Below are 22,209 nucleotides of genomic sequence, written 5' to 3'. Positions count from 1 at the left end.
GGGGCCGCGGCGGGAGGAGGCCGGGGTCGAGGCGGGCGCTGGGGACCCCGACCCGCATCAGGGAGCCAGCAGCGGTGGGAGCTCGGGGGGAGCCTCAGCACCGCCGGCGGGGCCCCAGCAGCGGAGGGGGACGCCTGGGCCCCCCGGACGCCTGGGCCCTCCTCCCGGCCTCCCGGCAGCGGCAGCCGAGGAGGCAGCGGTGAGGATGGGAAACCCGGCGGGGGGGGACAAATCCCGGGAAGGGCTGGAGCAGGGGAGCGGGGCGGGGACCCTCCCACCCCCCGACGGCGGGGACCGCGCTGGGACCGGGCCGCGGCCCCGCACGGGGAGGGCGCTCCCGCCCCCCCCCCCCCCCCGCCGCCCCGGGGGACTCCCCCGCCGCGCGCTCCCATTGGCTGCTTCGTAGCAAGCCCCGCGCCGCCATTGGCCGTGGCCGCCCGGCCGGCACCGCCCCCTGCCCCGATGTATCCAAGTTCTGCCCCGCTGGATACTTTGTAGCAGCCGCCGCGCGGGGGGGCCGGAGCCGCCGGCACCGGGACCGGCACCGGCACCGGGACCATCGCAGCCCTCCCCGCTCCCGGCGACGGAGAGGACCCGGGGGGGACACGATCCCCCCTCGCCCCGGCCCGTGCAGCCGCCGGCCGGTACCGGAGGCAGCTCGTCGCGGCGCTTCCCCCGCGACGGCGGGCGCAGGTAGGGGCTGCGCGGGGCGGCGGGGGCGGCGGGGCCCCTTCCCGGCCGCGCCGAGCTGCTCCGAGCCCCGCTGCACCCCCCCCCCTCCTTGGAGGGGTCCCGGGGCGGCTCCGGAGCCCCACGCGGCCCCTCCGGCCCCTTCGGGGAGAAGCTGCCCGTCCGCAGACCCCTCCGTCCCGGGGGCTTCAGCACCCGGCGCGTCCCCGCCGCGATGCCCCCCCGCCGCCCCCCGAGGCGCGGGGCTCTGCCGCCCGTCCGGCCCTTTCCTCCGGCCGCGGCTGCGATGGCGGCGACGAAGCCGCTGCCCGAGAAACCGGGGGGCACCGACCCGTCCGGCCTCCTCGACTCGCTGCCCCGGACGCCTGGGCCCACGCGGGGAGCGACGCACGTGCTGCACCGCGCCGGGCGCCTGCGGGGCGGTGGCTGTTTTCCTCGGGAGAGGAGGCAAGGGGCTGCGTGGCCCCTTCCTGAGAGGCGTCCAAGAACTGGAGGCCCCAGGCGGGAGGAGACGGGGATGGCCGGGATTCGGGAAGCACCGAGAGGCTCCTTGGCGGCCTGGGCCGGGGCTCGAGAGCTCCCGGTCCGCTTCCCGCTGGGCCTCTGCTCCCCGTGCGGGAAAACCCGGGAGCAGGGCCGTCTCCTTGGGGAAGCGCGGGGAGACCGGCTGCGCGCAAGGGCCGGGCCGTTGCCGTCCCCCAAAGGGGACCTGCCACCGCTCGCCTCCTCCCCGCCCGGCCGTGCCCGCGCCCGGGAGCCCTTGTTTTGCTCTCCGGGAAGCGGAGCCGGAGGGGTGCGGAGCGGAAAGTGGCAGCTCGCAGGCTGACAACAGGATGTGCTTTGCACCACACCTAAGCGGCCGCGATCCGTCGAGGGCGAGCGCTCCGCCAGCGCGGCACGGCCGGGGCGCTCCCGGGTAGCCGGTCTCCGGGCGACGCTCCGGAGGGGACGCGCCCCGTCCCGTCCCGGGCTCTTAACTCCCTGGTGCGTAAAGTCGCAGCAGCGCAATGTTTTCCCGGTGTGTTCAAGGGCTTTCAGACGCTCAACTTGTGCATCCCCCGCGATGTGACCCCCCTCGGGCGGGGGGGACCTCCCCCCGGGGTGCTCGCTAAGCCGGCGGCAAGGCTGGGCTTAAAACTCGACTCTGCTGACTCCTGCCAGCCGAAGCCCTGGTGGCTTCGGGGCAGGCTGAGGGGTTTTGGGGGAAGGACTGGAGCCGTAAAAGTTATTTATTGACTTGCAGCGCGGCTGGAGGCGGGCGGCAGCGGTGGGGACCTCCCGCGCTAGGCACGGCAGGACGGTCCCCGTCCGGATTAGAGCCGCGGTCTGTGAGATCCCTGCCCGCTCCCGGAGCGGCTTTGTCCCCGCGGCGGTCGTCCGCCCGTGCGGGAAGCGTGTGATGGGCCGCTGGGCCGCGGTCCCCGGCGCCGGGCCGTGGGTCGGAGGGAGGCCTGGCCTCCGCGTGCCCCCTCCGCTCGCCGCTGCCCGTCGCGCTCTCGAGCCGGTGTCTCCTCCGGAGCGAGGGGAAGGGAAGTGGCTGCAGGGGGGAGCTGCCGATCCCGGCCCGATAAGAAAAGGAGGAAACAGAAGGCGAGACACGTGCGCCAAAATAGCTCCGCCGTCCTCCTCGCCCTGCAGCTGGGTGCCCCGGCTCCCGCGGGAAGGGCAACACGGGATGTTCCCACCGGAGCGCGTCTCCCCCTTCCCAAGCTTGGGCCCGGGGCCGAGTGGGGGAGCATCCGCGGCCGAGCGTTAGGGCTGGTCTCCTTTCCATCGCCCCCTTCCCTGCGCGGGCACGTCGGCACTGCCGGGGCACAGCTGGCTTCCCAGGCTCCGCTTCAGCTCCGCATGGGATTTTCGGTGCCAGTCGGCTATTTCCCAGCCCCGGCAGCATCATGGGCGACGCTGGGCTCGTCACGGAGAAGAAACCCCCCAGCTATTTTGGGCAGCTCCTGGTTTCCACCCCGCCGTGCCCATCGGCTGCCTGCCGCTCCGGCTCGGCCACGTGCCTGGGTGCGGCGGGGGCCGAGCAGCGCTCCCAGCACACATGCAACGAGCTGGCAAGGCCTCATCCCTAGCAGCTCTTCGCTCAGGGCCGTCGCGGCTCCGTTGATTCCCCCGTCCTCGGTGCTGAGCGAGGGCGCTGGCAGCCGGCCCGGAGCCCTTGGCACGTGCCAGCCCGGGGGCAGGCGGCCGCGGAGAGCCGTGTCGCGGGGCTGCGGTGGCGGGGAGCGGGCTGCTCGCTGCCGCCGGCCTGGGCCCGCTCTCCGCTTGCGGCCTCGCGCTCGCCCCGCGGCTGCGGCCCTGCTCCGCTGACCCAGCCCGGCAGCAGGGTTTAATTAATTAATGTTCGCTGGATGCTCGGGGCGATGGAAAGCGATACTGGAGGGAGAGGCGGAGGAGCGGGATCGCGGTTTCAGCCTCGCACCGCGCTCGAGCCGAGCTGCGTGTTTCCATGCGGCTTTGGGCGCAGGGCACTGCCGCAGCCCCCCAGGGAAACGCGCTGCCCCCGGCACCGGAGGAAACTCGTTACGGCGTGAGACGGAGCCGGGCGAAACGCGGGAAGGGCCCGCGAGGGCGGGGGATGCCGGGGGCCCGTCACCACGGCCTTCGCGAGGAGGAGGAGGAGGAGGAGGAGGAGGCACCCGACCGCTCGGGCTTCGCGGAGCTGTTCCCCGTGCGCCGCACGCTTGCTCTGTGCTGACCTATAAATTATTTAAGTGCTTTTGTGTTCCCGCATGAAATATTCATCCCGCTGCCAAGGGAGCCGGGGGAGGGGGGGGCAGGCGGGGGGGTGAAGAGCAGTGCACAGAGAAACGCTGCCGGTTACCCGGTAATTGGGAGCTGGGAGCGCGGGAGCAGGAGGGGAGGCAGCTCCTGCCGGGGGGGGGGGGGACAGCAATAACCATCGTGGCTTTTCCGGCGGGGGGGGGACACGCTCGGTCCCGGTCGCCAGCGCTCGGCAGAGCCGCGCAGCCCCCGCTGACGGAGGGGCCGCTGGCCCGGGCCCCCCCCGCCGCAAACGGCCTCCCAGCACGGCCTCGCGCGTCAGCCCTGCCTCGTCACGTCCAGCGCCACCAGCCCCCGGTGCTGGCGAGACGGCAGGGTTTCGTGTCCCCCCTGCAGACACCGGCTTTAATTGGTGCTTTCTAACGAGCGGGATGGATCCGCTCCGGCGTTGCCCCGGGAGCGGCAGGGGACGGGGGCCGAAGCCCGCCGGGCGTGCGAGGAGCTGCTCCCGCTTTGCCGAGCCGCAGCCCCGCGTGCCGGCCTGGCTGCAGGGGCCGAATCCAGCCTAGGAAACGCTGCTGAGGGCGGAGGGGAGCCGGGCCGCTCCTGCCAGCGCTGGGTTTGTCCCTCCGCCTCCGTCCAAGCGGCTCTCGGCCGTCCCAACCCCCCCGAGCCGCAGCAGAAAGCCCGGGGGCAGCAAGCGATGCTGCGGGCAGGGTGCTGCTTCCCGGGTGACGGCCACCGCGTGCTGGACGGGGAAGCGCGGTGTCGGGCCGGCCTGGAGCGTGGAGCCACCCGCTCGCCGTGTCCCCGCGGCACCTCTGAGTCACGGCAGTGCCGCGGCCGGGCCCAGCCCGGGGCAGCCTGTCGCAACGCGTCTCGGTGCGATGGAGCATCGCCCTTCGCAGCACGCGCCGGGTAGGTGCGGCCGCGCGCCGGCCAAACCTCACATCCCTGCCCCGGGCTGGAAACCCTGGCTCCGAGGCCTTTGTTCTCGCTAGGATTCGAATTCCTGGAAAATAGGTGGAAAAAAACAAAGAAAAGGCTGTGACCGTGCGGGAAGCCTCGGTGCAGGGGCCGGGGCCCCAGCGGCAGCCCGGCCGCGCTCTTCCGGAGCAGCGACGGACGCGTTGCACAACGGCGCTGGGCCGCTCTGTCGGTGGAAGAGGCTGGTTTTGAGGACGCTTGCCTTAAAAAGAAGAAGGAAGGAGAAAACAAGGGCTGAGCGGGGCTGGAAGCGGCAGCGACAGGAAGGAAACCCGGCGGCTGGCTGCGGTGGCGAGCGGCCCTTCGGGGCAAAGCGTCGCTTCCGGGCGCTGATAACGGCGGCAGCCCCTCGGCGGACAATGGGGCCGGGAGGCGCCGCGGGGCCTCTCCCGGCAGGAAAACACCCCGTTCCCGGGGAAATCTCCCGTTCCGGGTTAAAACGACGGCGTGTCCCTGTTGGGGAGAGCGGAGCGGGGAGGGGGCTGGGTGCAGGGCTGAGCGGCAGCGAGCGCCCCGGGAGCTGAGCTCTCCCATTCCCGCTCATGTTCCCAACGCGCTGGAGGCAGAATTAATGAAAACCGGGAATGAACCAGCTGCAAAGGAGCCCACAGAGGGAGCAGATTGCATCCCCAGGGAATGGAGCGTCCCTGGGGAAAAGCCTCCCTCCGTGCCTCAGTTTCCCCCGTGCCTGGTGCACGACGGCGGGATGCCACGAAATGCCGCAGGTCGGGAGCGCGGTGCAGTCACTAGCCAGGAGCCGTGGGCGTGAGGGGCCACTCGGAGAAACTGGCGTTTCCCATTTTCCGCAGGCTCCGGGGGTGGAGTTTGCGCTGGGTTTATGGCTGCGGTTGCCCAACAGCGAGCTCCGGCGTGGGAATTTCTATTTATACGGACACCGCTCGCTGCCGGGGAGCCCGGGGCACCTGCGAGGCAGGGACGGGCCAGGCACTGCCGGGAGGAGCGGGGGGAAACGGGCCGGCCGCCCCGGCACAGAGCGCGATCCCGGCTTGCGTTCCTGAGAAAAAGGTTCAGCGCGGGCAGCGAGCGCCGCGGGGCTGGAAACTCCCCTCTTCTCCGGGGGGGAGCGAAAGCCGGGGCAGGGAGAGCCGGGGGCACATGGCGAGCGATGCAGAGCCGCCGGCATCGCTGCCTCCTGCCCTCCCGTTCCTCCGTGCCCGGCTGTGCCAGCGTCTCCCCGCGGCCCGTCGGGCGGAAAATGAGCCCGGCCCGCCAGGGAGCCGCCTGCGGCTCGGCAAAAGCCGGCTCTGCTTTGTCATTTCGGCGTTATTAAGCGCGAGAGCCTCAGCTCAAGGCTCACGCTGGCAAAATCAATGTTTTCACGTAGAAGGAAATACTTACAAACCTCCGTGTTTTTCCTAAGGGCTGTAAATAACGCCACATGCGGCAGCTCGCACGGGGCCGTTTCCAATGGCTCCATTACCGCTCGCTTAATTTATGTCCTCGGCCGCCTTCCCGGCCTCGCGCTGCTCCGTGGGGGCTCGGAGCTGGCAGCGGGGAGCCGGGGGGGCTCGGCTGGGCCCCCCCGCACGGTCGGGCTGTGCCGAGGCGCCGGTGCCGCTTCGCTTGGGCCCAGGACTGGCGGGAGCTCGGTGGCCGCAGCCGGCTCGTCCCCTTCCCCACCCTCCCCGGCATCCCACCGGCCGGTCCTTTCCGAGACGGGCTTCCAAAGCCCTCTCCCTCCGGCGGCTCCGCAGCCGCCTCGCCTCCAGCCCGAGCGCGTTCGTGTCCGATTTATCGCCATCCCTTCGCGCACCGGCACCGTCTTTGAGCTCAAATAGCTCCTCTCCCTCCCCGGCGATGTATTTATAGAGCAATCCCTTCCCCGCTCCCGCTTTGCCACGCTGACCGTGCCACGTGCAGCTACTTGCATAAGCAACCCGCATCCCTGCCCGCGCGGGAGCTGCTTGTTATCACGCTGCTCTCGCAGCGCCGTGATTTGTAGCGCGGCGATTTCCAGGGCCAGGACGTATCTCCAGGGCCGGCGGCGCTTCAGTCATTCGCATCGGGTTTTCAAAGCCGTAATCTGCCCGAGCGGGTTGATTTGTCTCCGCGAGCGCTGCCCGGGGCCCACGGCTCGGTCTCCAGGCGAGCAGGGCGCGGGGAGCCCCGACCCGCCGCGTTTTTCACCGCGGAGACAGGCTGCCGAGAGCCGCCGGCGCGCTCCGGTCGAGCCGGTCGCGGAACCAGTCCGGGCTGCGCTCCGACGGCGTGGGCGTACCGGGGCGAGCACCCGGGCGAGCACCCGGGAAGGGCTCTGAAGCCGCCGGGCGCAGGGGTGAGCAGCGGCAGCGCGTGGCCTCGACGGGTCTGGCAGCCGCCCGGGTGATTCAGGGCCCCCACCTGGGTCGTCCCCATCCCGCGGGGCAGGAAATGAGTCAGGTTTTAAGGAAGACGCGTTACAGCGATGGGGCAGGAGACCTTCCTGCACAGGTAGCAGCGCAACGCCGGCGGCCGGAGGGAGGGCGGGATCGGGGCTCGTGCGCCTTCCCGAGGTGGGGGCCTTCTCCTACCTCCGCCGGCGCATCTGCGTTCGGCAGCGGGCACCCCGAAAAATTGCCCTGCAATTTTTCCCAGGAATCGGGGGAAGAAAGCCAGGAAGATCCTATAAATCGTCCCACGAGCGGCGTCGGGGCCCGTGAGCTCAGCTCTTCTCTGCCCCAGCCCCCAGGCAGTGCCTCCTCACTCCTTTAGGCCTTGCTGTTAGACCAAGAGGCTTTTTCTCCTCGCAGAAGGCAGTGTGGGAGGAGAGGGGACAGGGACCGTTCCCGGGCACGGGCTGAACCAGCTCTGTCTCTTCCCTCTTGCAGAGATGGACACCTTCAGCACCAAGAGCTTGGCCCTGCAGGCCCAGAAGAAGCTCTTGAGCAAAATGGCTTCCAAGACCATGGTCAACGTCTTCATCGACGACACAAGCAGCGAAATCTTGGACGAGCTCTACCGGGCCACCAAGGAGTACACCCGCAACCGCAAAGAGGCCCAGAAGATCATCAAAAACCTCATCAAGATCGTCATGAAGCTGGGCGTGCTGTACCGCAACGGGCAGTTCAGCCCCGAGGAGCTGCTGGTGATGGAGCGCTTCCGCAAGAAGGTGCACACCTTGGCCATGACGGCTGTCAGCTTCCACCAAATAGACTTCACCTTCGACCGCAGGGTCATGTCGGGTGTGCTCACGGAGTGCCGGGACCTGCTGCACCAGGCTGTCAACACCCATCTGACTGCCAAATCGCACTCCCGCATCAACCACGTCTTCAACCACTTTGCGGACTATGAGTTCCTCTCGGCCCTGTACGGGCCCGCCGAGCCCTACCGCAGCCACCTGAAGAGGATCTGCGAGGGGGTTAACAAGATGCTGGAGGAGGAAAACATATGAAGCGGCTGAGACAGGGCATCGGCAGCGCCTGCTGTACCTTATCGCCTGTGAGACTGAGGATGGGACGTATGCCTCTTTCGGCGCTTGCCAGGCTTTACGTCCTCTTCTGTGTAGTGCTGTCTTGTTTCCTCTTCCTTTATATAAAGACTGAACTTCTCTACTTTGTCTAATCCTTGCCCAGGGTCTACAAAGCTCCCTGCGCTGGGCTGAGTCCTTTGCAGGCTGCCCTGGGCTCCTGTCCTCCCTGGGCTCCTGCTGTACATGTTTTTTCCTTTGCCCACAAAGTGCTCTTAGCTCAGAGCCCAAGGAATCGGCCGGGATTGGACTCACTGCGTCGACCTCGATTGTAATCCTCCTATGGAAGAAAACAAACCAAAGACTGCTGGTGTGAAACACCTGCAAGGTGAAGCTGAGCAGGGGGGTTGCTCGGAGGAGCGGTCGCGATACCCCCCCTCCGGAGGGCTGTGGGGCGGCAAAGCCGTGCGGTTGCATTTCAGCGGGTTTCCAGCAGCTCCACCACACGCCGGGAGCAAACGTGCTCCAGGCTCGCGCTGCCCGAGACGGGGAGGTGCCTCCGTGCTTTGCAGGCTGCAACGGGCTTTGGCCTCCTACAAGGCAAGTCCCTGTGACCAGAGGATCCCCTCTAGCTTGGGTGAGTCCCCTGGGCTGGACGGGTCGCCCAGACGGAGGGGGGTGAAGTGACCTGCTCCTTCTTTACGTCCCTGATGCACCCGGTCATCCAAGACCCACCTGGACTCCCCCCGCCAGCGTCCTGTGGACAGTATCGCTGCGACGGCTTAGATGCGTTCCTTGAGAGCTATCCAAAGCTGTCCCCGGTATTTCATCCGTTTTGTGTGTCCTAAACTGAACGATGATTGTTGGTTTTTAGCAAACTCTGTAGCCCTGATGAGTTATTTAAATAAACTCACCTGTTTGGCCTGGGTGCGCGGTGTGGTTGTTACGCAGGAGCGCCGCGGGCAGCCTGGCTTTGTCTTTTAAATGAAGATTGCTCGTTGTGGCCTGGGGTTTTTCTTCTCCCGTAGCAGAACGAACGGGAGCGATAGCCCAGCCCCAGCAGAGCCGGTGCCTCAGAGCACCTCGGTGTCTCATCAGACTCCCTGAACTCAGTCCATCTCGGGGAGGTCTCACCAGATTAGACTCTTCTTGCATCACCTCCCCTCCTCTCCTGCACTCCCGCTGGCTAGAGGACAAGCAGCCCCGCTCCCTCTGAGCGCTCGTATTATATTTAGCTTGCACATGGGGAACCGGGGGCACCAAGCAAGGCCATGATTTGCCCACACCCCCCCATAAGCCAAGGGCAGAGCTGGGAATAAACCCTGCAATCGCATCAGTGCTCCAGCTCCTAGGCTGCACGTCCTTCCCCCGGTGCGAGGACGGGAAAGACCCCCTTAACCGCTGCCAGCCAGGCTGCTCCTGGGCACAGCAGCTGAGCGCGGAGATGGTGGGAGGAGACGGTGCAAAACCACCGAGCAAACCCGTAGCGAAGGGCTGGGGGCGGCTCTGCTCCCACTGCAGCTCACAGACCCACGCGTGCCCTTCCGCATCAGCGTTCCCGGAGTTCCCGCGCTGCGCGGCAGGCGCTAGGAAAGCACAGCCCTCACAACAGAAGGCAACGGGCCGTTTTACAGAATTAAATACAGGCATGCCGGAGAAGTGTGGTGCTCTCACAGCATGGATGCACCAGCCGTTGCCTATTTCCAATGCTCTGATCTCCACTTTGTGCTTTGAAAATTGCCCTTTTCGCATACCAGGCACCGCACAATCTCAGCCGGCCTTATCTTCGCGACCTTCTTGTGCCTCCTGGTCCATGGATGTCTCCGGGCGCAGCAGCTCGCCAGCGCTCACGGGCTCCGAGCGGAGAGCGGCTCCGCGGCTCACATTCACCGCTCCCTTTCTGCTGCTGGCTCGAAGCACTGATAACTTTCAGACTTTAAGATTAAAAAGAAAGCAAGCCCCTATCTTTGTCATTTCACAGGCGCTGCTCCAAATATCGCAGTTAATTGTGCACAGCAGCTAGGGATGGGGGTAAAGTGTGCTGACACGTGTGCGCACAGGAGAAGGCGGCCAAGATTCGCAGAGATGTTGGTCCCTCGGAGAGGGCAGGTGAAGCTGCACTTTGGTGAGCGACATTTGAGAGCAGACGTCCCCGTCCCTATCGGGCTTCCCGCAGTTGTCAGGTATGCGCCGATGAAGCCTGGCTTGGAAACGGCTCGTCGCTGCTCGGTGGAGTATTGGCAGATGCAGAGAGCGTGCAAAGCGGGGGCTGATGGATGCTGCCGTGGCGGCTGGTGTGCTGACAGCCAGAAATGCTTCGCTGTTCTCTTCTTGAGGTGCATGTCAGCACCAGCTGCAAGATGCTCCTTAATTGCATGAAACAGCCCTGCTGGAACGAGTCTCCTCACTCGCCGCTCTTTCCTTTGTCCCCAGGATTTCTTACACGCCAGTGTGGGACACAGGACCACATTTAACTCACCAAACGCCCAGCGCCGGCTTCCCTCCACATGCAGGAGTCTGATCTGAACCGCCCACCCCACCCCCACAGCAAACACCGCCGTCATTCCCAAACTCTTGCCTTCTTGCCCTAGTGAAGCCCTGGAGAACTCGCTCTCTGCTAAAAGAGCCATTTTACGGCCTGGACTTCAAATCCCAACCCCGGCCATACACGTCTGGGAAATGACTCCTTTCGGTTCCCTTTGCTTTGGTTCCTTCCAACCAACTGGTTAAACAGGGAGAAAGGTCAGAGACTGCTGCAACACCAGTGCCCTAAACGCAGCTCAGAGCTGAGGCAGGAGCATGCTGGGGACACCCCTGCCCACACAGCAGCTTCCCCTGGGCCTGCAGGCGCCCGCCGTTCCCGAAGGAGCCGCGGAGCAGGGAGAGAAGCATCCAGGAACAGCCTGGAAAACAGAGCTTGTAAAACCCCTGGTGCAAAGCACTCCCCAGACTGCCACAGGACAGGGAACTCCTCCAAAACCAGACAGAGCAGCTCCCAGCTACCGACAAACACAGCCATCATCAAGCATTACCTCTGGGTTATGCTGTTGGGCAAACTTACAGCTGGAGCCTTGTCCTTGCAGGGTGGCTGCAGGCTGGCAAACGGCACCAGAGCATCTGCTGGGCCTCCTCCCGGGTGGGCAGAGCCCTCATAATCCCTCGTCAGCCTCACATCTCATCTCCTCCTGTCAAGCAAACGCCGCGGGTCGTGCTACTCGCTGGGCATCCACGTGGAAAGGGTAGGAGTCACAGACTGGAGCAAACTCAGGCGACAGCATTATGCTTTATTTTTTTTAATTTGTGTTGTATTTACACAGGAAAGGAATTCCTTATTCCCTCACTGTTATTATTCTAGATAAGAAAAAAATCACTTCTGTAGGTAGAAAATAGTCCTGCAGTTGTACTGAGACATGAAAGTGTTCCTTGTATGGCTTCCTGGGTTGTGTCAGAATAAGGCCAGCGCAGTCTGCAAGCTCTGCCTTCCCTGTGCCAGGTTATCTCACCCTGCTCTCTGCGTTAAGGCAGGTCCAGAACATCCTCCCTAACAAAACTAGTGATGGTCTTAGTAGCCACACTCATCAAGGAGTCAGAAAGCCGACTCTATCCCTTCCTCCCCCCTCCCACCCCATTCAATTTGTTCCTCCTGTCATGCTTGCAGAGAGAGAAATCCTGTCCTTCCTCCAGAGACTACAGAGTTAACGACTTTCCTTTAGCAAACCTTGTTTAAATCCAGCCGCTTATCTTTCTGCATTGCTCTTTCTAGCAAGGGAGATAAGGAGCCCCTGTTAGAGGGGAGCTTTACCATATTCAGCAGATCAGTGAAGCAGAAAGCGGGCGACAGAATGGCTGGCTGCAGATCAACAGTCTCAGAGGAGGTTTCCAGCTGCAAACCACATTGTTACTCTGACACAAGACAGAATGCATCTGTCTTAACACCTCCAAGTCCCACTTGTGTTGGACCCCAGCACATTTCAATATGGAAAACAGGAAAGATTTGGCCAACCAAAAACCCCACCAATAACAAGCAGTCCCCTCTATGTGCCATGCTCTTCTGGCTGAAACACCCTGCCCAGCGCTGGCCTCGGGGTCACAGCTCGTCACGGGGCGTTTTTGCTACAATCATGAGTTTGGACAGTTCAGAGCGGAACTTGCCTTCCTTGTGAGACACTAGAAAGAAAGAAAACAGCAAAGGATAAACAGATGGTATGGCATGAACAAACAGCCCTGCTGGTTCCTTTCCAGGATGAAAAAGCCAGTATGTCGGGCCTTGCACTTCCTTCTATGCAAAGTATTAGCATGTTGTGATAAACCCATTCCTTCCCCGTGCTAATCGACATTTACACTGGAACAGGACCTGCAAAATGCTGCTGTCCACCGTGGATCAAAAGCACTACACCCTGACCCAGTAACATACAGCATCCGCCTATGTCATGCCACCTATCCGCACCAGTTCTAAGCTCTCGTCTCCTGGTAGATAGCCAGGCTTGTTTCCCACACCTGCCCCCTTTTCACATACTTCTCTCGGTCACAGACCTGTTGTTTCAGTGATTTCAAATTCTTCCTGTTTTAAGGGGACGTCACTTTGTCCACCCACTGCAGCTTTAGACTGAAACGGGAAGGAAGAAGGTTTTACGCAGTTGAGGCAATTCAAGAAACAAACAAAACAGGTCTCAAAAAAGACTTTTGTGTTTTAATAAGGTAGAGTGAAAGGATTAAATCAGCAAAGGAACCTTTAAGGAGAATCTCTAGCTATTTTTCCATTTCCTATTAAATCATGAACTTGTATCCTTCAGACAACTGAAAGCCTCATCACTGAAGACAGTGGGAAATGGAAGAACAAGGGCTTTGAATAGAACAGGCCAAAGGAGCAGCAGAGGTTTTATTTACTTTGTCACATGCAATTTGCCGAGACAGACCAAGGCTCCCCGTGTCCCGTGCACCGCGGTGGGATGGTGCCTGTTGGAGTCACTGACACCGGCAAAGCCAGCAGCTGACTGGGGGTTTTGGGGAAGCAGAAGTGAAATGGTGCAGGAGGGCCTGACTGCACCCACTCTCCCAGCTGCCGCCACACTCCGGTTAAGGGCACGGTGGAGTACGTTTTATTGGACTGATCCAGTTCAGGTTTTCTAGCCATCCTCCCACACGCCCACTTCCAAATGATCAGCTGGGACTTACATAAGCCATGGCATACTCTATCTTGGCTCCTTTCACTTCAGCTTTAAACTGGGTGAAGAAGAGATAAGACTTTCCTTGGGGCCTGAAACAAGAGAGCAAAATCTTTGACACTGGAAGCAGGAGAAAGTTACGTGGAAGGGGAGAATGTGGGCAAGGCTCAGGCACAGGGGCTAAAGCTGGTTCTGGGCTCTCCAGGCCACAAGTGTTAGAGCCATCCTTCTCTGACCTCTCAGTGAGGGGACGAGTCAAACATTTTCTTCTAGTCCCCACTGCTGACTGGAGGGGCTTTGGCAGAGCAGAGAGGACGGAGGTGTAGGGGAGCTGCAGGGGTAGGCAGGATTCACCGCCTCCTCCCTCCACAGGCACCTCTGCCTCTCTTGTAGCTCCATCTAGTGTGGAAGCCGGCGGGGGGGGGGGGGGGGGGTGTTCCCCACAGTTTCCACAAACCACTACCTGCCTGAAGAGCCCACTGCGAGTCACAGCAGCTCTAGCGAGAGGAAAGCCCTTGCACGCTCTCCCCCAGCTAGGCAAACCCAGCTAGGACACAGCTCCAGCCGCAACTGCCGCTGGCAGTGCGCAGCGGCTCACGGCCCACGGCTCCGATCCCATCTAGCCTGTTGTTGCGTTTGCCTCGGACAGGTTAGGGCTAAACGACGCACCTCCAGACAGAGCAGGAAAAGAGCAGGTTGTCTTCACTGACTCCAATATTCATCTGCCATTGCTGTGGAGGGGAAAGGCCCAAAGAGTTAACCGGGGTAAGAGCTTCCCACTCATGTGTGCCCCCCAACACGAGTCACCTTCCTCCCCAAACAGCTGCAGGCGTCACAAGTTTCCACCACTGCAATTACTCCTGGGGAAGCAGCTCATTAGAAGGAACACGACTGAATCAGAGGCAGAAACTTACAGTAGTATTATTATGTCGTGGCAAGGGTATTATTGTAAAGGACAGGGGTGGAGAAAGCTTGAGAACATTTGAAAGTCTCCTGTTAAATGGTGACTTATTAAAATAACACAACAGAATTACAACACAGTTGCTGATGGCCCCTTTTATCTTGTATTGCACAAAGCCCAGGGCTGGCTGCCTCCTTTCCACAATTTCATTAGTGCAGTTACAGAGAAGAGTTAAATCTCATTCCCTTTAATAATAAAGGAAAAGGACCTGATTCTAGGCAGAGGACTTGCACAAAAGAAAGTACGAATTCCTCTGTGTGTATCTGCACAGCACCTACTGCAACAGCAACATGAGCCGCAAACACCTTCAAGCCTCATAAAGAACGCAGGAGTTACTCCTACAAGGCCCTTCCTAGCAACTGGGGTACGAAAATATTGCTCTCTTTGTACTCCGAAGGAGGCATCCAAGCCAGAGATTGGTTAAGCCTTACAAATGTCACGGCCTTGCAAACCAGGGCATCATTGCAACACACAAAGAAGGCTTCCTTTCAAGAAGCAAATCCAACAAGTTACTTTTATAAACATGCAGCATTGGAAACTGTTGCAACCATCCTTCCTTACAGCTCCCAGTTCCTGGAGTCAGACAGTCACAAAAGTAACAGCTTTCTCTCTGGAGAAAAACAAGGTTTCTTGTCCCTTTAATTATACAAAAAAACCCTACAAATGTTGAGCACCACCAATCCTAAAAACTATAATTTTAAGCTTTTGGTTTTTTAGGCACAAAAAGGTTTTTTCCTTGATTTTTGAGCTTTTTGGTGCTACTACAATATTAAGACTAGTCTCTCTGCAAGAATTGCTGTATCTGAGAACAGGAATGTCTTACAGCATCGCTTGCACTCTAAATTTAATAATCTTAACACCTCCACACCAGCCAAGCTCACCGGCCACAACTAAATCTGGAAAATGACTGATAACGACAAAATAATTACTGATTTTAGCAGAACAAGGCTTGTGGCAGAACAGCAGTCTATCTTTGGGGCATGTAAGCCCTTCTTAGCTACTGTTGTTATCAACAGACACTTCCTGAATAGCTTCTTATTCCTTGCAGCCTTAGAGACTGAGCTTAAGGGAAACATTTGAAGGCTTGCCTAACTCACCTCATTTGTTCCTCCCTGAGCAGAGTACGTGAATGTGCAGGTGTAATCTCCCTAGGAAAAGAGAAGAAAAATATGAGCAATTGCACTCCAGCAGGATAGTCTGCACGACCAGCTATTGAGCATCTGCAACTCCCTTGGCAATGCCAAAGGCACGTGAGATCTGTGCGCACCGGAGAGAATTACTGCGACCGCGGGCAAGTCTCACCCCACGGGAGAAGCAAAGCAAAGCGCGTGCCACGTCCATGTCTGCACGCAGCAAGGGCCAGACCTCAGCCGAGCGCAGCTAACTGGGGCCAGGCACTGTGCTGCCGGCAGGGCTGCCGGCGCGGCCGTCACGCCCCACAGGGTGTCAGCAGGACCCAGCGGTACTGGTGTGGGCACGGTACTGGGGGGCCCATGGTACCCCCGGCAACCTGCAGCCCCTTTCTCCTTAGGGCCCCTTTTCCTTGGGGACCCTCTTCCTCAGGGCACCCCCTTTCCTTGAGACCCCCTTCCCCTTGGTAACCCCTCACCCCCCTGGGGAATCTCCTCCCTTTGGAGGTCCCCCAGGGGACCCTCTTCTCCTTGGGGACCCCGTGCTACTTGGGGACCCCATTCCCTGTGAGCAACCCCCTCACTTTGGGGCTCCATTCTCTTTGGGGGTCTTCTCCCTTGGGAGATCCCCACCTCCTTGGGGACCCCACTCCCCATGGGGCCCCACTCTCCTGGGGGATCTCCCCCCTTGGAGACCCCATTCCCCGTGGGGCACTTCCCTGCAGGGCGACCCTCCTTCCTGAGGGACTCTCTCCCCGTGGGGCCTCCCTCCACCTTGCAGACCCCCTTGTCCCTGGGGGTCTGTCTCTTTGGAGACCCCCTTCCCCTGCCGAGGCCGAGCCCCCGCTGCGGCCTAGCCCCCCCCCTCCCCAGCCGGCCCCTAGCAACCAGCCCTAGCAACCGGCCTGGATCTCCCCACCCCACCCCACCGCGCCGTCCCGCCTTCCCTCGCCGGCAGCCAACCGCCGTGGCGGGAGGCAGGAGCGACGCGGCCCCCAGCCAATCAGGGAGAGGCGCGTATCCTCTCCGTTCTCTCCCTCCCTCCTCGCCCCTCACCAGGGTCCGGGAGAAGGAATGGACCATCCCGCCGGGCCGCACGTCGAAGTCGGTCGTGCTCGGTCCCTCCTCGGCCCGGGCAACCAGGCACAGGAGGACAACGAGCACGACCCCGGCCCAGAGCCTCCGGCCACCCGCTCCGCTGGGCGCCGCCATCTTGGAAAGGAAGCCTGGGCTACGGCGGGCGGGAGGGGTCAATTCGGGCCGCGGCGGCTCAGGAGGGCGCCCCGGCGGCCATCTTGGGTGTGGGCAGAGAGCCCGGGCGGGTTAACCCGCGTGGGGCCGCTCGCGGCTCAGCCGTCCGGTGGGACGGGAGGGACAAGGGGACCTTGGGGACAGGAGGACAAGGGGCCGGGGGAGCACTGAGACAAGGGTCCATAGGATCAAGGGGCCTTGGAGATGGGGGGATGAGGGGCCATGGGCACAAGTGGCCTTGGGGGTAGGGGACCATGGGGACAGGGGGACAAGTGGCTTTGGGGACAGGGGGCCATTGGGACAGGGGGCCATGGAGACAAGGGACCATGGGGACAGGAGGCCATGGGGACAAGGGACTATGGGGACAAGAGGCCATGAGGCCATGGGGACAGGGATCACTGGGACAAGAGGACACGGAGACAGTGGCCTCCACCCAACCAGAGCCTCTGGGGCCATGACACAGGCTGTGCTGGCAGTGTCCCCCGCTGTGGGCCGGGGCCAGCTGTGGCACGTTTTGGGAGCCCCCGTGGCTGCGGGACTGCCATGGGCGATGGCAACCGTGGAGTCCAAATGGAGTCGTGGAATCAAAATACTTGATTCACGGGGAACCGTGGAGTCCGGGAGAGGAGGGAACGGAGCCGAGGCCACGGACCGGCTCCAGTGAACCTCCGGGGCTTCAGCACGAGGGACACCAGATGGGCCTGGTGCCGTGCTGGAAGGCAAATTGCCAAAATAGCCTCATAGCGGTCCGGACGGTGCTGGGAAATTGAAAAGTGGGTGGAGGAGGTGGGAGAGGGAAGAAGCATGCGCTTTGATAGCTCAGAGAAGTTTTAAGGATAAACCAGGGAGGTTTTACACCGGAGTAACTACTTTCCATCCCCACACATGACTGCTGGACTCCATTGGCATTGTGTTTCCCGATTTTTGCTTGTTATACAGGTTTAATTTGGTTAAGATGTATTTTTAAAAGAACTCAGCTCACTGGGGTGTTTGCACAGTTCCTGGGGTGGCCACATGTTCAGGTCAGGCAGAGCCGGCAGGGAGCCGCAATCCCCGCCAGAAAATCCAGCCTTCCCACTGCCGGCCCTTGGGATTTAGCTGGAAGGAAAAGGGGCCACTGGTCTGCAGGATGGGAAAGGGACTGCCAAGCTTGGAGGAAAGGTGCGGAGAAAGCTGTCCTCACGGAGCATCGTGTGAAAGGAGCTGGTCTTTCACGCCAGGGAAAGCAATAGCTATGTTAGCAATGCTCTGGCCGCCGCGCTCTGCTCAGCTTGCAGGTGCGCAGAGCAATCAGCCACGCAAGAAAAGCCTCTTCCAACGGGAAACCGCCCCGTCCCAGCAGCGGAGGGAGGGAGATGGCCAGGAACGCTCCCAGGTGAACACCGAGGCTCGGCGAGGACGGTTGCAGCCCCCGGCCCGGGAAGCAGCGGCGGGGGAAGCGGGGCCGCGGCGCTCACAGGGCAGGAAAGCTGGCCTGGTTGGCCACCCCGCAGTGATTGTCCACTCCCTTGAGCAGGCGGATGTAGCCCCGCTCGCCCCAGGCCTCCGACCAGCTGCAGGAAGAGACGGAGAATGAGCACATCTGCGTTCCCACGCAGCCCGGCCCGGCCCCGGCTCGGTGGAGGAAACGGCACCCGGGACGGCGGGGTGCCCTGAACGCCGTGGCCACGGATGCTGCGATCACCCACTGCTGCAGCCGCGTCCCCTCCGGACCCAGCTCGGACCTTGCAGCTGAGACCCGGGCGGGGACGGGCAGGACGCGTGCGGGGGGACGTGTCCTCAGCCCCTACCTGTTCTTTAAGATCCAGTAGCCGACGCTCTGCCCGTTCTGCTGGCTCGTGCCGTAGCCCACGGCCAGCATGGCATGGTTGACCTGCTGGCTGCAAAACGCGCTGCTGAAGATGCCTGGGGAGAGCAGAGCCAGCGTGAGCCGGGTGCCCCCATCGCTCCACCTCCGGGCGCCTGCCGGGCGGCTGATCACACCACCCTGGGCAGTGCCAACGGGCAGCTCCGCCGCTCGACAGCCCATCACCCCCAACGGGGCAGCCCCGCGAGCCCCCCGCCTCGGTTTACCCGTCCGCGCCCCGGCGGAGCGCGACACGCTACCCGACTTGTAGAAGTGGAAGTGGAAGCTGCTGGCGTCCACCGCCACGGACACGGGGCCCACGGCCGCCACCGCCTGCTCCAGAGCCGCCTCGCTGCCCGCGGCCACCAGCCAGACGGCAGAGCAGTTGGCGGCCCGGTCCCGGGGGTCGTACCGGCAGCTGGAGGCGTCCTGAGCGGAGGGAGAGGCCGGATCAGCCGGGCACCGGGACCAGCCCGTCCCGGGGGCCCCGCCGCCCCCTTACTGTGCCCAGGTAGGGGTAGACGTGCTCCGAGTTGAGGCCGCCGTTGTCGTGCACGTACTGGAAGGCGCGGGTGATGTAGCCCCCGCCGCAGCCCTCGTTGCCCAGCTTGCGGGAGCAGTCGATGAGGTTCTGCTCGCTCAGCACCACCAGCTTCCCCGTCCGGTTGAAGACGAGGCCCTCGAGGGCCCCCGTGGCGCTGAAGGCCCAGCACGACCCGCAGTGCCCCTGGGCGGGAGGGCGGCAACATGGGGCGACGGCCCCGTCCCAGCGCCCCGCTCCCGCTCGGCTCCTCGGTCGCCCGGAGGGGGCCGGGTTTTTGCCGCCTCGGAGGACGTCTCCTCCTGCTTCGGCCGCCCGGCCGGAGCCCCCCGCGCCCACCTGGTTCTTCACGGGCGTCACGTAGCCCTTCGCCCGCCAGTCCACCTCCGCCGGCGTCCTCTGCGCCGCCGAAGCCTGGAAGAGCAGCCCCGGCCCCCGCCGCCGCCCCGGGGCGAAGCCGTTCAGCAGCTGGTTAAACTCCTCGTCCGTCTGCAAGCCGCCAAGAGAGAAACCCGGGGTGGGTGCGTGTGAGCGAGGGCTCCCGGCCCGGCCGCCCCCCGACAAGCGGCCGAGCCCCGGGGGTGCCGGCGGCTCCCGGCAGAGCGGGACAGGGGTCCCCGGTGCCCCGGCCGGGCTCGGGATGCGCCGAGGGGTACCAGGTCTCCGTAGTGGTTCATGCCCAGGCGGAAAGCGTGCCTGCCCCGCGCCTGCTCCCGGTTATGCTCCTCGATGCGCCGCAGGTTCTTCTCCCAGACCTGCCGGCGGCCGGCCTCGGTGCCCTGCCGGCGAGCGCGGCCGTGGCGAGGTCGGACGCGGCACCGCGGGCCGAACCCCCTCCGGAGCCGGGGGACGCCGGGCATCGCCGCCCGGGCCGAGGCCATGCACCTACCTCCGGGTACTCCTTGGCGTGGAGGCTCTTCCAGCCCCTCCAGGCCTCCTCCAGGGCAGGGTCCAGCGCGGCGGTGCAGCCCAGCGCGGCCAGCAGCAGCCCCAGGGGCACGGCCATGGCGCCCGGCTGCGGGAGGCGAGATGGCTGCGGAGCGGCTCCCGGAGCCCCGGCGGCGGTGGCCGGACAAGCCACACGCCGCCTCTTCCCAAGCCGGGATTAAAGACAAGGGGGAAAATGCAAACAAAGCGGCCGGAGCCGGAGGGAAGCGGGAGGCAGGTTTGTTCCTCCAGCTGTGCCGGCTTTGGCACGGCCGCGCTCCCGCTTTGACAGGAGCTTTAGGAGGTCTTAGCTGTCCTTTCGGTGGTATTTAACTGTCCTTTCCAGGAGAGGGAAGAGCGGCGGCGAGAGAGCCCGGAGCCCTGTCCTGCTCCCTGAGCGACAGGACGAGGCACAGGCACACCGAAGGGCAGCGGGGATGGGGATGGGGATGGGGATGGGGATGGGGAAGGGGGGCCAGCCCTGGGAGCAGGGGGGCACCAGGGAAGACGAGACCCTTCCCCGGGCCGTGGCTTTTGCAGCGCTTTGGGCATCCTCCCGCAGCGCCGTTTTGGAGCAGCCCAGTCCGAGGTGGAAATAAGATGCACGAGAGAGTCAGAGGAGGCCGGAGGGGAAGGAGCGAGGCTGGCGCAGGGCCGCCGAGCCCCAGCCCTGAGCAGCCGGGGGGCTCACGGCAAAGCTCCCAGCCAGCTGCAGGGCTGGGGTTACCGGGAGCAGCCCTCTCCCAAAAAAGCAGCCCGTGCCAGGGGGTGACGGGCAGCAAGCGCCGGTGGAGCTCGGTGACGGAAGCGTCACATCTGTCCCAGTGCAAAGGCGGCTCGCGGGCAGCCCCAAATCCCTCCGTGAGGATTTTGCAGTATCGGTTTACACCCTGCTTTTTGCAGCCGTGCGCACGGAGCCCTGCTTCCTCCCCCCGCGCCGGCACGGGCCCGCGCTATGGCCGAGCAGCTTCGCTAATCCTCCGCGCGCTGCTCCGCAAAGCCCGGAGCACATGGCGGGACCGCGACAACGGGCTCGGCGGTGGAGAAAGATCAAAGGCCCGAGGGGCATCTCAGCGCCGGCCAGGCGGTTTCCACCGATGCAGCTTTCCAAGAGCGGGTGCCACCGTGACGCCTCTGCCCACGCCGTGCTCCGGGAAGGGAGACCCCGGACAGCTGCCCCCGAGCACCTTGCAGGGCAAGGGCGGCTTTCTGAGCTCATTTTGTAGCTCAAGAGCTGTTTTTGTTTTCAAAATAAGTTACTGAAAACATCTGCCATCCTCCACATCCGACTTCTAAAATAAAGCCCCAGGTGCTGGGTTTTCGTGGGAGAAATGCCTCCCCGCCGCCTCTCAGGCTCGCTCCCCTTCTCGAGGAACGGTAGTTTTTAATTCGGCTTCCCCGGCATCTGCTACAAGGCCCTCGGCTTCCTGCAGCCGTTAGCACTCACTTGCGCAGGAAATTAACTCAGCTTTGTGCTACAGCTGCAAATTCTCTCTATCCAAAAGAGAGACCTTGAACCTGGCTTAACTGCGCTTCATCCTCCAATTGCCTTTCTCGCGGGACAGCTGGATGGAGGCTTCCTACATCATTTGTATTTCAATCCCCAGCAAAGCCTGTTACACAGTGAAAAAGCTCAGGATTGCAGGAGGTGATTTCCCAGTTAATGCCTCTCAGGATCTCGATACCCAAAGAAGAAAAACAGCCCTTTTTTTTTAATGGCATCAAATAATCCTACAGCTTCAGCAGCAAGCTTGGAGGATCAAAGGAGCTGACAGATTTGTAAACTCTTCTAGACAAGGACCTTTTAAAAGCGCGGTGCAGGCACGTTAAGAACACTTGCTCTTTCAGGACAGGAAAATGCAGTCAAGATTAAGACTGAAAAGAAACAAACCCTGCAAAACAAAGCTCTTACCATCCACTGGCACCCACCCGGCTCTGGAAGGCAGGGGAAAGGGTCGCAGCTCCTCTGCCTGCGAGGGAGACCGCGGTCTTCTCTCAAGGAAACTTCAGAGATGTGCAACTTCCTCCATGACATCCCCTTCCGCCCCTCCGACCTCTAAGCTGTACCAGGAGTTACTCAACACGGCGTGCGGTAGATGCTAAAAGGCGACTGCAACAGTCACAGCAATTATTTGGGCACACGGAAGAGAAGGGGCCGACAAATATGCTCACGGCCATGTTCAGAAAGCAAAACGCTCCAGCTGTAAGATCATGTGCATTTAAAACAGAAGCCTCCAGCTTGCATCCTCAAGGCATTTAACAGCAGTTTAATTAAGGCCTGACTCCCCTATAGAAAGGAAAACAGTGAGGCCAGTTTTGTAAGCTTTAAGCTCGAGGAAGGGTGAGCGCAGGCAGGCCCCAGCACCTGCAAGACGCAGCTCGGCGCTCAGGGCCCTCGTGTGTCCCGGCATGAGCTGCGAGCGCTTGGGAGTGGGGCCAGGGCGCTACCCGAGCTGCAGCACAGCTGTGTCCCCCCCGAGAAGTCGGGGCGCTGCCTCCGAGCTGCCTCCGAGCATTTGCAAGCACAAAGCACCCGACTTGCCCATGGTCATACTGCGCCTCAATGGCAGAGCCA

At 62.5% G+C, this 22,209-nt stretch overlaps 3 protein-coding genes across 3 annotated transcripts; 1 reads left to right on the top strand and 2 right to left on the bottom strand.

Moving 5' to 3' along the window:
* The first annotated feature begins 438 nt into the window (after positions 1 to 438).
* Positions 439 to 8,741, top strand: TNFAIP8L1 (TNF alpha induced protein 8 like 1). The gene is made up of 2 exons (XM_064497535.1): positions 439 to 693; positions 7,236 to 8,741. The coding sequence occupies exon 2, from the start codon at positions 7,238 to 7,240 to the stop codon at positions 7,796 to 7,798; it is 561 nt and encodes a 186-aa protein (XP_064353605.1). The 5' UTR covers positions 439 to 693; positions 7,236 to 7,237; the 3' UTR covers positions 7,799 to 8,741.
* A 2,336-nt stretch (positions 8,742 to 11,077) lies between these two features.
* MYDGF (myeloid derived growth factor) lies at positions 11,078 to 16,335 on the bottom strand. Its single transcript, XM_026105959.2, has 6 exons — positions 16,126 to 16,335; positions 15,037 to 15,087; positions 13,648 to 13,709; positions 12,989 to 13,070; positions 12,347 to 12,419; positions 11,078 to 11,980 (listed from the first exon to the last, which is right to left on the bottom strand). Exons 1-6 carry the CDS (start codon positions 16,279 to 16,281, stop codon positions 11,901 to 11,903), a joined length of 504 nt encoding a protein of 167 aa, XP_025961744.2. The 5' UTR covers positions 16,282 to 16,335; the 3' UTR covers positions 11,078 to 11,900.
* An 893-nt stretch (positions 16,336 to 17,228) lies between these two features.
* LOC112986561 (procathepsin L-like) lies at positions 17,229 to 21,998 on the bottom strand. The gene is made up of 8 exons (XM_026105886.2): positions 21,547 to 21,998; positions 19,597 to 19,722; positions 19,364 to 19,486; positions 19,047 to 19,196; positions 18,669 to 18,893; positions 18,427 to 18,595; positions 18,111 to 18,225; positions 17,229 to 17,873 (listed from the first exon to the last, which is right to left on the bottom strand). The coding sequence occupies exons 1-8, from the start codon at positions 21,667 to 21,669 to the stop codon at positions 17,774 to 17,776; spliced, it is 1,131 nt and encodes a 376-aa protein (XP_025961671.2). The 5' UTR covers positions 21,670 to 21,998; the 3' UTR covers positions 17,229 to 17,773.
* Between the last annotated feature and the right edge of the window lie 211 nt (positions 21,999 to 22,209).

Source organism: Dromaius novaehollandiae, chromosome 25 (assembly GCF_036370855.1).
Source record: "Dromaius novaehollandiae isolate bDroNov1 chromosome 25, bDroNov1.hap1, whole genome shotgun sequence".
NCBI classification, from domain to species: domain Eukaryota; kingdom Metazoa; phylum Chordata; class Aves; order Casuariiformes; family Dromaiidae; genus Dromaius; species Dromaius novaehollandiae.
The sequence above is the reverse complement of the archived record's forward strand: the minus strand, read 5'-3'. Positions and strand labels throughout refer to the sequence as shown.